This window comes from Brassica napus, chromosome A8 (genome assembly GCF_020379485.1).
Source record: "Brassica napus cultivar Da-Ae chromosome A8, Da-Ae, whole genome shotgun sequence".
Lineage (NCBI taxonomy): Eukaryota > Viridiplantae > Streptophyta > Magnoliopsida > Brassicales > Brassicaceae > Brassica > Brassica napus.
This window is the reverse complement of record NC_063441.1, coordinates 20,714,799-20,730,747: the sequence shown is the minus strand read 5'-3', so window position 1 is coordinate 20,730,747 and position 15,949 is coordinate 20,714,799. Positions and strand designations below refer to the sequence as shown.

At 36.5% G+C, this 15,949-nt stretch overlaps 4 protein-coding genes and 1 pseudogene across 8 annotated transcripts; 3 read left to right on the top strand and 2 right to left on the bottom strand.

Moving 5' to 3' along the window:
* Window positions 1-1,828: 1,828 nt before the first annotated feature.
* Window positions 1,829-3,119, bottom strand: LOC106387569 (chlorophyll a-b binding protein CP24, chloroplastic-like). The gene is made up of 2 exons (XM_013827451.3): window positions 2,680-3,119; window positions 1,829-2,456 (listed from the first exon to the last, which is right to left on the bottom strand). Exons 1-2 carry the CDS (start codon window positions 2,907-2,909, stop codon window positions 1,907-1,909), a joined length of 780 nt encoding a protein of 259 aa, XP_013682905.2. The 5' UTR covers window positions 2,910-3,119; the 3' UTR covers window positions 1,829-1,906.
* Window positions 3,120-3,249: 130 nt separating this feature from the next.
* Window positions 3,250-5,178, top strand: LOC106387571 (annotated as a pseudogene).
* A 2,251-nt stretch (window positions 5,179-7,429) lies between these two features.
* On the top strand, window positions 7,430-9,141 carry LOC106387574 (DCN1-like protein 4). The gene is made up of 8 exons (XM_048738167.1): window positions 7,430-7,573; window positions 7,671-7,829; window positions 7,910-7,984; window positions 8,080-8,200; window positions 8,303-8,363; window positions 8,464-8,570; window positions 8,667-8,732; window positions 8,825-9,141. The coding sequence occupies exons 2-8, from the start codon at window positions 7,693-7,695 to the stop codon at window positions 8,927-8,929; spliced, it is 672 nt and encodes a 223-aa protein (XP_048594124.1). The 5' UTR covers window positions 7,430-7,573; window positions 7,671-7,692; the 3' UTR covers window positions 8,930-9,141.
* A 1,015-nt stretch (window positions 9,142-10,156) lies between these two features.
* On the top strand, window positions 10,157-14,271 carry LOC106387573. 4 transcript variants are annotated; one of them, XM_048738162.1, is made up of 20 exons: window positions 10,169-10,382; window positions 10,465-10,523; window positions 10,626-10,706; window positions 10,804-10,878; window positions 10,975-11,095; window positions 11,346-11,406; window positions 11,512-11,618; window positions 11,720-11,785; window positions 11,870-11,980; window positions 12,106-12,110; window positions 12,288-12,358; window positions 12,618-12,705; window positions 12,794-12,868; window positions 12,966-13,002; window positions 13,083-13,166; window positions 13,252-13,312; window positions 13,403-13,509; window positions 13,586-13,651; window positions 13,724-13,861; window positions 13,965-14,271. In XM_048738162.1, exons 1-19 carry the CDS (start codon window positions 10,326-10,328, stop codon window positions 13,817-13,819), a joined length of 1,428 nt encoding a protein of 475 aa, XP_048594119.1. In that variant the 5' UTR covers window positions 10,169-10,325; the 3' UTR covers window positions 13,820-13,861; window positions 13,965-14,271. The 4 variants fall into 4 exon arrangements, 3 of the variants coding, with proteins under 3 accessions (XP_048594121.1, XP_048594119.1, XP_048594122.1); XM_048738164.1 differs by lacking the exon at window positions 10,465-10,523 and having other exon boundaries at window positions 10,164-10,382; XM_048738165.1 differs by lacking the exon at window positions 10,465-10,523 and having other exon boundaries at window positions 10,169-10,464.
* On the bottom strand, window positions 14,160-15,732 carry LOC106387572 (Golgi SNAP receptor complex member 1-1-like). 2 transcript variants are annotated; one of them, XM_013827452.3, is made up of 5 exons: window positions 15,521-15,732; window positions 15,059-15,286; window positions 14,779-14,946; window positions 14,588-14,701; window positions 14,160-14,488 (listed from the first exon to the last, which is right to left on the bottom strand). In XM_013827452.3, the coding sequence occupies exons 1-5, from the start codon at window positions 15,557-15,559 to the stop codon at window positions 14,375-14,377; spliced, it is 663 nt and encodes a 220-aa protein (XP_013682906.2). In that variant the 5' UTR covers window positions 15,560-15,732; the 3' UTR covers window positions 14,160-14,374. The 2 variants fall into 2 exon arrangements, with proteins under 2 accessions (XP_013682906.2, XP_048594123.1); XM_048738166.1 differs by having other exon boundaries at window positions 14,466-14,488; window positions 14,588-14,706; window positions 15,521-15,718.
* Between the last annotated feature and the right edge of the window lie 217 nt (window positions 15,733-15,949).

Sequence of the window (15,949 nt, the reverse complement as noted above, 5' to 3'; positions counted from 1 at the left end):
AAATCAGTAGATTAAAATGAACGTCTACGGGTGTGTAGACTTCTTGTGAAGTCTACTCTCAAATCCGACGGGTTGGTTTTGCATTTGACCAAAATAAAAAAGTAGACTTTATACGCAGTCTACATTTTTTTTTTAAGATAAGAAGACTGCATATGAAGTCTACAATTTAATAAATTTTTGATTGCTTTTTAAACTTTTTGGTCAAACACAAAACTAACCTATTCCACGAAGTCAAAGTTTTGGTCAAATGCAAAACTGACCTTTTATAGACTTTGTTGGCAGTCTACATTTTGTAGACTTCCGTTGAAGTCTATTTTGAAAAGTCAAAAGTTCGGTCAAATGAAAAACTAACCTCTTTTAGGTAGACGTCTTAGTAAGTCTACCGAAAGTTTTATTTTTGTTGTCAAAGGTAAAGACGGAGACTACTGGGGAAGTCTGCGTTAGAAAAAAAATTTGTCTGCTCAATTGCAAAACTAACCCGTGCGTTGACAAATAGACTGCATCGTAAGTCTCCACGGAGGCGTAGACATACAAAACAGTCTACCGTCGCGACACAGATCTGAAAAAGAACGAAAACCATGTAAATAGTTACATTTTTCATGTGTAAAGCTTGTTTCCAACCTTTTCAACCGTCCAAACTCCAAATATGAGCAAAAAGAAGCATCTTTAACGATTCACTAATGAAGAAACTCGAAAATATGAAGTTTGTGATTATGAAAATGATAGTTATGAGAGTTTTTTAGATGGAAATGTAGAGGAGATGAGAGAAAATGAAGTTTTTTGGGTTATAATGAGAAAAAAGTGGTTGAAAATTGAATTCTAGAGCTTTAGAGCTCAAAAATGGTGGTTCATGGTGGTTGGAAAAATTGATGATGATGGCATTTTTGTAAATAAGAAGAAATGGTTAGGGTGTATTTGATTTTTTGTTAATTTCGAAATTAATAAAAAAATAAATAAAAATGGCAATTTTGTGAATAATTTAAAAACATAAGGATAGTATGGAAATTTTATTGATGAATAGTATGGACAAAAAAAAAAGGGTTGGTTTTGGATTTGACTTGAAAATATGGGTTGGTTTTGAAAAACACCCTTTTTTTTATTGGTTGGTGTTTCACCTTTTTCTTGCCGGCAAACTGTGTGTATTATTAAAACGTTTTTGTTTGAGAATCTTCCACTAAAGATCAAAAACAAAAAAAAAATCAGCTATGTAATAGATAAATTAATCACTATTAAATTACATGTAAATCTTTTGACAAGCATAAAATCAAAATGTAAGGAAGGCAAGGGAAGAGCAAAAAACTCGGTACAACTAATCATAGCCGGTTACGAAATATTGATATTAAGCTCCCAAAATTCTTGAAGAAAATTATATTGACAAAAGTTCTCACAATTTTTTTTATAACCTCCAAATTTGTAAAAAAAAAAATAGCTTAAATTTTCAATACATCGCCTATAACCCCTTAATTCTCACGGCAGGCCCTGAACCTAATATTTGTGAGAAAAAGCATATAGCAAAACTCAAAAATATTTCAAACTCGTCTCCACTGTTATTATTGTCCTTCCGCAGAGGCAATGGCAGGGGACGACGATTATCAATTTATAGACTTACCATATTACAGTTATTCGTAGTCTTTAACGTGTTGCTGATAAAAGAATACTAATGTTTGATGGCTAATGGCTGTGTTGTAGTTATATATCATCATTCTTTTTTTTTTTATTCAGCCTGCACATAGATGCGCTTTGTTAAAGATTTGTGTTGCCTTTTCAAAAGAGTGATCATGTTTAGTACCTGCTGCATTTTCTTTAACGACTTGTTACTTGCTCTATGTTGAACAGCTAAAACTCATGACTTGGTGAGAATCAAGTTTAACTACAGACTCAAACATACATGCTCACAAGTCACAAGTCACAAACCAAGAGCACCTAGAGGCGTTTTCCCCTGACCAGCCTCGAAATAAAAGACCAACATAGCAAGCATCGCCAACCTAGAGTGCTTAATCTCCGCCACTTTCAACCTCTCCAGCTTCTCCCTATCCGCCTCGTAAACACCGCCACGTGTCTTCCCAGCCAAACCCAACGGATCAAAGAATCTCCCACCCGGATACCCTTGGTCACCAGTATAGTTCGCGAAATTCTCTGCGGTTCTCGACCACGGCGTGGCCCACTCAACTGACTGAGAATCCGGGTTGAAGAAGTCGACCCACCGTTTGCTCTCCACCCAACCCATGAGAAGCAGCTGCGTCCCGAGAAGGGACCCGAACGAGAACGGCGCGATGGCTCGTGGATCAGCCCCGGCTTCGAACCACGGCACGCCGCTCCATGCCTGCCCGACGAAGATCCCGAGAACCGCCGCCATCGCCCACCGGCCGTGGATCAGCTCTGCTTCTCTGTACCATTTCAGAAAAGCCGGGTCTTTTCCGAGACCCAATGGGTCGAACCCGAAATCTCCGGGTAGCCTGTCAAAACCATTCACATTTGACTCATAAAGTTCTCAACTTTTTTTATCAAAAAAAAAAAAGGTTCTCAACTTTTTTTTTGAAAGCAAATAAAGTTCTAAACTTTAAAAGGATTCACGTAAGAAACAGAGCTACGAGCAAAATGATCGTTCAGGAAACTAAGAATCATCATCGTCGATTGTTAATGTTAAGTAACGGAGTGAATTGAGTTTATTAGACTTACGAGCCATCGAGCCATTCAGGGTCGAGGAAGTTGCCGCCGCCTTTAACGGCGGGGATCCATGATTTCTTGGGCTGAGAAGCGGCGGCAGCGGCGACAATCAGAGTTTTCCGGCCAACTCTCGCTGCTCCAGCGCCTACGCCGCTTCCTAATGCGGAGGCACTAATCTTGCCTCCGGAGAGGAACGAAGGACCAAGACCACTGAGCACAGCTCCGGAGACAGCCATCGCCATAAAATGTCCTCTGTTTTTTTTTTGTGTGTGTGTTTTGTTCTCTCTGTTTTTTTTTTTCTGATCAAAAAGAAACAAAGAGAGGAGATTTAGGGGGACAGTAGATGATGAGAATCTATAAATGAAATCTCAGAGGCTGTCGTGGATAGATATCTGACCAATTAGAAGTCAGAAACAACTTAACCATAATCCACATCACTCACACTTGTCTTCTACTTGCCACCTAAATATTTTAATTTTCTTATAAAATTATCTGATCTAATTTAATGGATGGAAAAAGTGAAATTAATAAGAAAAAAAATACACATAAAATCACATGCAATTACATAACAAGTCACTTTGTGCTTGGAGACCACTTTCTCATGACTAAATACCTAATATGCCTTTTTTAATAAGAATTTCATTTATCAAATGAAAGAATATCTTTTTTGTTCATACATTTTCTGTCCATGTTCATACATAAAAGAGCAAAAAAGTCCACAGTCTCTCTCTTTTGTGCCTTCCAAGTGGGGACGCGACCCATAATGCAAGAAAAAGTCAAAATATGACTCATACTGCACTCAAATAAAAGTGGACACTCCTCCTTTTGGAGGCAACTAGAAAACCTAATCCTGATTATAATTAACTTAATGAAATACAAATCACAGCCATAGATTCTTACTGTTGCAGCAGGAAAACATCTTCTTCCACCAAGGATCATCTAACGAAATCCGTCAAGGGTTTTTATGAGTAAGTATTATGCTGAAATTTGGATTGAAAAAATCATAATCAGCCTGTGATTGGCTGGTGGTGGTGATAGAAAAGTAACATGTATGATCTTTGTTTGAACAGTTGAAGCTCGCCGTAAATCACTATGCTTTGTATTAAACGTTTCTGCTTCGTTATGACCACTATCGTTTCTGCTGCTCCGCTTACGGATCTGGAAAAATCAATGGATAATTTAATTGAGGTGTATCATAAGTATTCCAATACAAGTTCCAATCTCATTGAGTAAGTAGCTGACTCTTCTTTCCAAAGCTCCGTTTGTATAATTCCAGCTTCTCTCTAATTGTATATGTTACCTGCACAGCCCTGAAGGAATAGAGAAACTTTGCTCAGATTTGGATGTCTCTCGTACTGATATCAGATTCTTGATGCTTGCTTGGTACTTAACTATTATCCATCGAACATTTTCTTAGGGTCCAAATGTGTGTGACAACTGCGGTTCTAATAGTAAAAAAACATTTAGATACATAAGTATATGTAGAGATTTTTGTTACGCGAGGCAAATCCTCACATTGCAGGATTATGAAAGCTGAGAAACAGGGCTACTTTACACAGGTAAGAGCTTGACATCATTTTTTTTTCCATTTGATAGTCAAAATTAAGTTTGGTGCTTTGTTCTTTTCTGTTATTGTTCACTCGCTGTGTGCATCTGTAGGAGGAGTGGATAAAGAGGCCTTAAGGCTTTAAGAGCTGATACCATTGAACTGAAGAAAGCCCTTCCCGAGCTAGAGAAAGAGGTTCGAAGTTTTTATGCTTTCGTTTTATTTTTCTCATATTCAGTGTCATCTTCTCACCACTCAACCATGCTAACGCTTTTTTTTACTGTCTCTTTAAGGTCAGGACGCCATCAAATTTTGCAGATTTCTATGCTTACGCCTTTCGCTATTCTTTAAGAGGTGACAGTAAAGCTTTATCTGCATGAGAGATATTTGTATTTCTGTATCAGCTTTTTATGTTTGTGTCATCTTTTGTTTACTGTTATAACTAGAGGACAAACATGAGAGCATAGACATAGAGACTATATGTCAACTCCTAGATATGGTCATGGGATCTACATTCCGACCTCAGGTTGACTATTTTGTCGAGTATTTAAAGGTCTACGTCACTAACAACGTCTTATACTTTTCTCATGTTCAGAATATTAAATCGCATTATTTTCCCATGATTGGGTTTTGTATGGTTGACAGCAGATCCAAAACGACTACAAAGTCATAAACATGGATCAATGGACTGCAATGAAGTATGTTTCATTAATTCCTATTTTAGTTACAGGCTTTGTTGACAGTTTTTCATCAACTAACTAGAAGTGTTTACAACATTTACAAATAAGTTTCCCTGATATGACGGAATATAATCCAGGGCTTCCATGGCCGTTGGTTTTCAACAATTTTGTTAAATGGATTCGTGGAAAACAAGCCTGAACATAGTTTAAACTCGAAACCCTCTTTAGGTCTGTGATCCGGTTTAGTCCGATATTGACTGACTAAACGCTTTGTATGGGTTTCGTTTACAGGATCGTTGGGCTCAACAAACAAGATACAGCAAAACTTTTATTTCAGTTCTCATCCTCCAAAACTTTATCAGAAAAATACATTATATGATTTTTGTTATATGTGATTAACTTTCAATAGAGTGGAAATACAATATGTTGGAAATATTACATCCAGCTGTATTAGTAACCAATGGTAATTTGGACCAAGCGAGTTTAAGATCAGATTTATGGATGAAAAAAGGAAATAATAAGTGGACACTCTTCAGTCATCACTTACACTTACTTCTACTTGCCAACTCATTATTTTCATTTTTTTAATTATCTAATTTATGGATGAAGAAAGGAAATAAGGTCAAGGTGGACACTCTTCAGTTATCACTCACACTTGTCTTCTACTTGCCAACTCATTATTTTCATTTAAAAAAAATTATCTAATCTAATTTATGGACGAAAAAAGGAAATAAAGTGGGGACACTCTTCAGTCATATCTCCAACCTCTGATATCTTTTAAATATCAGGTGGGAGTATTATTGGCAAGCCTTCAGAATGTTGTAGCAAAAGAACAGTTCCACCATGGATCAGGTTTCTCTCTCTCTTTCTCCAATTATTGAATCAATTCCGACTAGGGTTTATGTGTAATTATTATACGCTGAAATTGGATTGAAAATCACGAGCAGCCTGTGATGGGAGCTCGTGATAGAAGAACATGTATGATCTTTGTTTGAACAACTGAAGCTCAGACTGTAAATCACTAGTTGACAATTTAATTGAATCAATTCCCCCTGCTTTGTTTTAACGTTCTGCTTCGTTATGACTTTTGGGTACCTTTGTTTTTTTTTTTTGTCATTCATTCAGCTTGGAGAAAGAAGTACAAATACTATCATTGATGTGTTTCATCAGTATTCCAATATAAGTTCCAAGCTCGGTTAGTATCATTCAGCTTCTTTTACGTGATCACAGACTTTTAAGTTCAAAACACATTGCCTTGCTCCTTCGCTTATTGCTGGATCCTCCACCCTCTCTCTCTCTGTTTCTTTTTTTCTGTTAGAAATGATTAGCCTTATGAACTTTAAAATGTTATGAAATCGATTTGGGAGAAGTCTTGTTCTTTTCCTACACGGGTCGAGTTTAATGAGTTTGGTCGGATCAGATTTACTTAATCGGGTTTAAGTTTACTAAATTAAGGATTGACCTCATTAATTAAGGTTAAAATCAATTAAAACCTCGCAAACTTTTTTTACTAACATTAACCAAAGCTTCTTCATGAGATATTTGTATTTCTCTATCACCTATTTTTATGTTTGTATGATCCTTTGTTTGCTTTTCAATTCAGACGGAGAAGAAGAGAGCATCGACATAAAGACTACATGTCAACTCCTAGATATGATGGTCATGGGATCTACATTCCGACCTCAAGTTGACTACTTTGTCGAGTATTTAAAGGTGTCTACATAACTAATTACATAGTCTCATACTTTCACATGACCAAAATGTTTTCTTATCTCTTGATTAATTTTATTGTATGTTTGACAACAGTTCCAAAACGACTACAAAGTCATAAACCTGGATCAGTGGATGGGTTTTTACAGGTTCTGCAATGAGGTATGTTTCCTTAAATTCTTTCATTAGTTCCCGGCTTGGTTGGCAGTTCCATCAACTAACTATAGAAGCGTTTGTAACATTTACAGATAAGTTTTCCGGAGATGACGGAATACAATCCAGGGCGTGCATGGCCATTGGTTATCGACAATTTTGTTGAGTGGATTCGTGAAAAACAAGCCTGAAAGCACACGACAAGTTTCAGGCTGGTGCTAAGGACTTGGTCTGTTTCATGACATTCATGTGGTGTCTCAATCCCTCTCCACTATCTCCTTTAATTTGTACCACCTTGTTTGCGTAATAAATTGTCCGATGGGCTAAGATAAAAAAACACACTGTTTGTTTTCTCAAACTCTCTTGTAGGGGATGAGTAGTTTTTTTTTAATGAATGAAAATGCAACGTTTAAAAACAAAATACAAGTTTGGCCAAAAAAGAAAGGACAAATGCGAAGCTGATGGGAAATCTGACAAATTAGAAGTCAGAAACAACTTAACCATAATCTACATCACTCACACTTGTCTTCTACTTGCCAACTCAATATTTTCATTTTCTATAAAATTATCTAATCTAATTTAACGGATAATGAAAATAAGAAGTTGACTTTTTTTGTGTGCACTAATAATAAGTGGAATTTCTAAGTGGACGACACTCTACTTTTTGGAGGCAACTAGAAAACCTAATAATGACTATTATAAACTTATTGAAATGCAAAACCACAGGCAACCATAGATTTTGTACTGTTTGTTGTAGCAGGAGAACATCTTCTTCCACCACGGATCATCGAACCAAATCCGTCTGGGGCTTTTAAGGGTAAGTATTATGCTGAAATTTGGATTTAAATAATCATAATCAGCCTGTACTGCTGGTGGTGATAGAAAAGTAACATGTATGATCTTTGTTTGAACAGTTGAAGCTCGCCGTAAATCACTATGCTTTGTATTAAACGTTTCTGCTTCGTTATGACCACTATCGTTTCTGCTGCTCCGCTTACGGATCTGGAAAAATCAATAGAAAATTTAATTAAGGTGTATCATATGTATTCCAATACACGTTCCAATCTCATTGAGTAAGTAGCTGACTCTTCTTTCCAAAGCTCCGTTTAGTATAATTCCAGCTTCTCTCTAATTGTATATGTTACATGAACAGCCCTGAAGGAATAGAGAAACTTTGCTCAGATTTGGATGTCTCTCGTACTGATATCAGATTCTTGATGCTTGCTTGGTACTTACTATTTGATCCATGGAACATTTTCTTAATATATAGTTCTTTAACAACAATTACATTTCCCTAAAATAACTTTGAATCTCACATTGCAGGACAATGAAAGCTGAGAAACAGGGCTACATTACACATGAAGAGTGGACAAGAGGCCTTAAGGCTTTAAGAGCTGATACAATTGATGAACTGAAGAAAGCCCTTCCCCTGCTAGAGAAAGAGGTTCAGAGTTTTATGCTCTTTTTTTTCTTCTTATATTCATTGTCATCTTCTCAGCAGTCAGCACTAACCATGCTAACGCTTTTTTTTTACTGTCTCTTTAAGGTCAGGACGCCATCAAATTTTGCAGATTTCTATGCTTACGCCTTTCGCTATTCTTTAACAGGTAAACATTAATTAAAGCTTCATCTGCATGAGAGATATTTATATTTCACGGCTTATATATCACCTTTTTTTGTTTGTGTAATCTTTGTTTACTGTTTCAGAGGAAAAACAGGAGGGTATAGACATAGAGACTATATGTCAACTCCTAGGTATCGTCTTGGGATCTACATTCCGACCCCAAGTTGACTACTTTGTCGAGTATTTAAAGGTCTGCTGCATCTCTTGAAATCTCATACTTGTCTCATGCATGACCAAAATGTTTTATTATCCCGGCCCATGATTGGTTTTGTATGGTTGGCAACAGATCCAAAACGACTACAAAGTCATAAACATAGATCAATGGATGGGCTTTTACAGGTTTTGCAATGAGGTATGTTTCCTTAAATTCTTTTTTTTTTAGTTCCCGGCTTGGTTGACAGTCTCATCAACTAACCAGAGAATTGTTTATACTATTTATTACAGATAAGTTTCCCGGAGATGACGGAATACAATCCAGAGCTTGCATGGCCATTGCTTCTCAACAATTTTGTTGAGTGGATTCGTGAAAAAACAAGCCTGAAAGCTTAAACACAGTGGTCCTCGAGTCTTTGCAGGATCGTTGGGGTCAACAACCAGATTCAGCAAACCTTTATTATATGACAGTTGTTACATGTGAATTGTGATCAACTTCAATAGAGGGGAGAGACGCATTATTATTATGTTTGAAATATTGTATCCATTTCGTATCTGATGGTATCTGGACTCTTATTTTTTTAAAATAAAATAACTTTATAAGAAAATTAAGTTCTATTCTAATGGCATTTAAAAAATAATAATAAACAAAAATAAATAAATTATTTTATAAATATAGAGTAAATTTATACTTTATTCCATTATAAAATAGATATTACATCTGAATGTGTTTTAAATTTCTGTACACGAGTAAAATACTAGTATTTAATTCAAATTTTTCACATAATAATAAAAAATACTAAATGGATATTTGCCTCGATTCTTTTGATCTTCCTTTTCCTTTTGTTTTCTTCTAAGGGGGCGATTGGTTTTCCCGCTACCACCCGCAAACACAGCTTTTGCGGTTGGTAGCGGTTGTCGGCGGTTTGCAACAATCACTCAAATCGCTCTAAACCGCTTCAAACCGCTCTGAATCTCATAAATTCAAAAGCTGGCTCCAGCTAGCGTTTGCGGTTGCGGGCGGTTGCGGGAAGGTAAATTTTTTTTTTTTTTTAAATAATATATATACAAAAGTAAAAATATTTAATAAAAATTTTAAAATTGAAATTATGAAAATATTAAAATATATCTATTATATTTTAATTAATATTATAAAATTTTATAATAAAAACAATTTCAATAAATTTTCAAAAATTAAAATTATAACTTTCTAAATATAAATTTTATATTTATTATAATTTTATGATTTTTGATATTTTTATAATTATATTAAATGTAAATATTGTTAATTTATTATTTGACTGTTACCGCATTTGGTAATTAACCAGTCATAAGTCACCCGCAAACGCACCAATTTTTAACCACAGTACCAGTCGTACAAATCTCTTAAAACCGCTAGAAACCGCAACCGCCCGCATCCACAAACTCCCGCAACCGCAACCGTAACCGCTGCGTTTGAACCAGTCAGGCCCTAAGTTGATTCATCTTTGTTAGGAACAATAAATTACAGTGGATTGTATTTTTTTTTTTTTTTTTTTTGACAATCAATATTTTTATTTTAAAAATACATAATTGGTGTTAGAAAATTACGCAACGGTGATGTGGTGAGACAGATCATGTGCTCCGCTTGGCCTCCTGATACTATTATCTAATCTAATTTTATGAAATTAAAAAATGGAAATAATTCGAGTGGACACTCTTCTCCGAGGCAACTAGACGGTGCAGGTCAAACGGACGTTGGATTCAATCACATCTTCCACCACGGTTATTGAATCAAATCCGTCTAGGGCGTATGTGCAGTTATTATGCTGAAATTGGATCGAAAAATCATTATAATCAGCCAGAACATGTACGGTCTTTTTTTTTGAACAATTGAAGAAGCCGACGACAGGAATAATTAATATCTTCCACCATGAGTTTCTTTGTCTCAGGTTGCTCCTCTTTATTTCTCATCTAGGGTTTTATGTGTAATTATGCTGGAGATGAACATGTATGATCTTTGTTTGAACAATTGAGCTCATTCTTTCTTCCGAATCAGCTGTTTGCTCTTTGTTAACGTTTCTGATTTTGTTATTGGTTCACGTTCGAGTAGGGCTGCTGCGGTTGAACAAGCCTTGCAAGTAGTGGTCGATGTGTTTCATCGGTATTCCAATACAGCTTCCAATCTCATGGAGTAAATATCATCTTTTCAAGCCATGTATCTTCTTCCTAGCTAGTATAGTATCATTGAGCTTCTCTCTAATATATGTTTTGGTATGGTACATGAACAGTCCTGAAGGAATAGAGTTACTTTGCTCCGATTTGGATGTCTCTCGTACCGATATCAGATTCTTGATGCTTGCTTGGTAACCACTTATAATATATCCGTCAAAACTTCTCTAATATATATGCATGTATACACTTACTGTTCTCTTAGCACAATTTAAACTCGATCATCATAGGAAAATGAAAGCTGAGAAACAAGGTTACTATACCCAGGAAGAGTGGACACGAGGCCTTGTGGCTTTAGGAGCTGATACACTCGATAAACTGAAGAAAGCCCTTCCCGGGCTCGAGAAAGAGGTTCAGAGTTCTTATGCTTTCTTTTTATTTTTCTTATATTCATTGTCATCTTCTCAGCACTCAACCATGCTTAGACCACCCCCATTGGGTTACGGTAAGTTTCCCGTAAAGCTTATAACCCTACAATTACATACACAGATAATATATATATATATATATATATACATAAATTTACTTTTAAATACTTTGAGCTAGAACCCCCCTCCCCCCCATTGGGGGTGCTCTAACGCTTTTTTCTTGTATCTTTAAGGTCAGGACGCCATTAGATTTTGCAGATTTCTATGCTTATGCCTTTCGCTATTCTTTAACAGGTAACATTAATCAAAGCTTCATCTCTACGAGAGATATTTGTATTTCACGGTTTATATATCACCTCTTTTTATGTTTGTATGATCTTTGTTTGCTGTTCAATTCAGAGGAAGAAGAGAAGAGCGTAGACATAGAGACCATATGCCAACTCCTAGATATGGTCATGGGATCTACCTTCCGACCCCAAGTTGACTACTTTGTCGACTATTTAAAGGTCTGCTGCATCACTCAAAAATCTCATACTTTCTCATGTCCAGAATATTTAATAATCACATTCTCTATCCCATTGAATGGGTTTTGTATGGTTGACAACAGATCCAAAACGACTACAAAGTCATAACCATGGATCAATGGATGGGATTTTACAGGTTCTGCAATGAGGTATGTTTCCTTAATGCCTTTTATTCCTTTTTCTGCTTAGCTGGCAGTTTCATTAACTAACTAGAAGGTCTGTAACATTTACAGATAAGTTTCCCGGAGATGACGGAATACAATCCAGGGCTTGCATGGCCATTGCTTCTCAATAATTTTGTGGAGTGGATTCGTGAAAGACAAGCTTTAAAAAGCTTGACATGTGTATATCTTTATTCATGACAATAAATTGTTTTTTATCTCCAAGTTCCTTGTACAAAATAAATGAACCAAGTGGGAAAATACTAGAAAAATTAAATTGTGTGTATTTTATTTTCTCTTTCAATCAGGTCAGGTGCCTCTTAGTCTCTCAGATACTTTGTTCTCCATATCTAGAAACGTTCGTTCGTTTGTGGTCGTGGTGCCTCTTCTCTCCAACTCTTTTCCTCTTCTGAGTTTTTGATTGTTTAAATCTTATCTTCTTATTTTTTTTTGGCATATATAATACTTATTTTCTTCTGTGTATGTGTAGATGCGTGGTTGTGCATAGAAGAAGAAAGCAGGTCAATCGAACGTTGATTTCAATCACATCGTCCACCATGGGTCTCTCTCTCTCTCTCTCTCTCTCTCTCTCTCTCTCTTTCTCTCTCTCTCTCTCTCTCTCTCCTCAATGGTTTATGTGTCATTATGCTGGTGAGGAACATGTTTGAAAAGATTGAGCTCACTCTATTAAAATCTTCTTCTTCTTCGAATCATCCTCTCTTACGTTGATCACATAGACTTTTAATCGCTGTTGCTTTTGCGTTAACGTTTCTGATTTTATAAATGACTTTTCGCTAACTAACTTTTGTTATTGGTTCAGCTACGAGAATAGACATCACTAATGTCCGCCTGGAAAAAATAGTTGATGTGTTCTATAAGTATACCAATACAAGTTCCAATCTCATTGAGTAAGTAACTATCTCATTCACTCTGCTTTTCAAGCTCGGTTTAGTATCCATGGAGTTTCTTTCTAATAGTATATTTTACCATGAACAGCCCTCAAGGAATAGAGTTACTTAGCTCCGATTTGGATGTCTCTCATACTGATGTCCGAATCTTGATGCTTGCTTGGTAACCACTATTATTATATCCATCAAAACTTTTGTAATAAATATGTATTTTTATTGTTCTCTTATTAGCACAATTTAAACTCGAATCATCATCACAGGAAGATGAAAGCTGAGAAACAGGGTTACTTTACACAGGTAAGAGCTAGAGATCCTTTTTTCCTTTGATACTTTACCTCCCTTTTTTTCTGATGTTAGCTCACTTTGTACATCTGTAGGAGGAGTGGACAAGAGGCCTTATGGCTTTAAGAGCTGATACACTCAGTAAACTGAAGAATGCCCTTCCCGAGCTCGAGAAAGAGGTTCATAGTTTTTATGCTTTTCATTTATTTTCATATTCATTGTCATCTTCTCAGCCATGCTAAGGCATTTTTTGGCCTATTAAAGGTCAGGAGGCCATCAAATTTTGCAGATTTCTATGCTTACGCCTTTACCTATTCTTTAACAGGTAACAACATTAACCAAAGCTTCTATATTTGTATTTCTGTATCACCTTTTTTTTTTATGTTTGTATCATCTTGTTTACTGTTCAATTTAGAGGAAAAACAGGAGAGCATAGACATAGAGACTATATGTCAACTCCTAGATACCGTCATGGGATCTACATTCCGACCCCAAGTTGACTACTTTGTTGAATATTTAAAGGTAACAAGTCTCATACTTTCTCATGACCTAAATGTTTTCCAATCTCATGATTGGGTTTTATATGTTTGAAAATCAGATCCAAAACGACTACAAAGTCATAAACATGGATCAGTGGATGGGCTTTTACAGGTTCTGCAATGAGGTATGTTTCCTTAATTCCTGCTTGGTTTACAGTTTCATCAACTAGCTATAGAATTGTTTATAACATTTACAGATAAGTTTCCCGGAGATGACGGAATACAATCCAGAGCTTGCATGGCCATTGGTGCTCAACAATTTTGTGGAATGGATACGTGAAAAACAAGCCTGAAAGCTTAACATCTTTATGAGTCTCCTCAAGTCATTTACTTGAGTGAGTAATCTTTTCAGACTAGTCTTTTTCCAAAGCACCCTCTTTAGGTTTGTGGTTCAGTCCATATTGACTGACTAAATTGTGTATCGGTTTGGTTTTGCAGGATTGTTAGGCTCAACAAACACTTCAGCAAAAAAATATTTAAGTTTTCATCCTCAAAAACTTCATCAGAAAAAACACATTATATGATTTTTATTACATGTGATTGACTTCAGTAGAGTGGAAACACACTATAACAAGTTGCATTATTAACCAATGGTGAATTGGTCCAATGTCGCAACATACTACACAGCTAAAGAATATAGTATTCGATGAGATAAATTGATGGTTGTACTTGTATAAGCTCGTCTAAATTACAAGGATAGGGATGCAGTTTGCTTGATGTACACGAAATATATATGTTTTTGATCTTTAGATTTTTACTAGAACATAGGTGATGCCAAAACAAATTTACATCACTGGAAAACCAGACGCGGCTCAACAGAGAGATGAATCGAAAGAAATGTGCAAATTTTACTTGGATAACCAGTAGATGAATATGAGAAATGTGCATACAGCCGAAACAAGTGAAAGAATGATTGTATCCATCGACTTTTTCCTCTTTATCGCTGACAGAATAGTGTTCACCTGCAGTGAGTTTAACCATAGTATTGCAGAGTGAGGTATAGCCACAAAAAAAAAGAAAGCAAAGAGCAAAAAAAAAAGAGAAAGGAAAGCTCTTTGTACCGTGGGTAGACGGCTAGTGACATTGCCAAGCTTTGAGTTGATTCCTCCAAAAGTTGAACGTTGAAACACAAGTGTACCAAGTGTTGCCTGAGCTTGTGAAATGACACCATCCATCTGTACTACCGTTTTATATAATACTCAGTTCACATAGGGTGTGTGTGATACAGATGTAAAGTCTAAGCAAACGGTACCTGCGCTGTATTGCGGTTGATACCCACATGTTCTTTGAGCAGTGCTTGCTCTGACGACCCATCCCCAGCTTCTAAGTCTAGTCTAGTCCGATCAAATTCTTTAAAGTCCTCAAGAAGTGAAGCACGCTCTTGTTTTGCTTTAAGACTGGAGCGGTGTCGATGAAACTCCTGCATATTTTGAAAGAGTCATACATACAAAGATAACACACATTCCAGTGCTAGTTAGCACATAATCAACCCAAGCCAAACAACATGAAGTAATTATTAAATGGACCATTACATGTGTGAGATCTTGAAAGATCTCCTGATGTCGAGTCAAGGTATGAGAGACCATCTCAGAGCCAAAAGAAGAAACCCACGCTTGCATCTGAGCATTAACTTGTTGAAGCTGCCTTAGTAGTAAGTCAATCCCAGCTTCAAGATCACTCGCTGCACCATCTGACTTAGTGGAAACAAGCCTGCGGTACGAATGCATCTGCTCGTCGAGCTGAGCTTCAATCTTTCTAGCCTGTGGGACTCAAAATGCACACAACACAAAGCATCTTCATTTAAGTATCAGAAAAGCAATTGCATTTTAAACATTGCATTTGTAACCAATGGAAAAATAAACCATCTGTGAGACTGAGAGCTGCCCAAAAACTAAAACCCAATGTTTCAAAATCTCAGACGATACTAGCTTAGCTTCGTAGTTCTGTCCTAAAATAAAATATCCACTAGCTTCGAATTTGTAGAAGATTTTTACCTGTTTCCGTAACTCATCCCAAGAGCTAGGAATGTCCATGGAGTCCTATGAATCAATCAAAAATCTCTCCTTTTTTAAAAAAAAAGGGTTCGTCTGGAAGATGCGAACCAATTGATTCGATTAAGAGAGAAGTAAAACCGGGTCAGATCGAAAGAAGAAGAAGAAGAGAGTTGGTACGGAGACTCGGACATAGTTTTCTTCGTGTCGGTTCCATTTTTACGTAACCAGTAAGTAACTCGAGGATGACGAAGATTGTGGGGCCCCTGATCCTCTGTTTCGCACCCCACACTTGATAGTTGAGCCCCACATGTTCTAAGTCAAGTGGGCACGTGATCTACACACTGTTTGGGCCTAAAAGACAATATTTCATGGACCAGTAAAAGCCCAAATACTTGGCCCAGCTATGCAAATGATTACGTCAGATGTTTT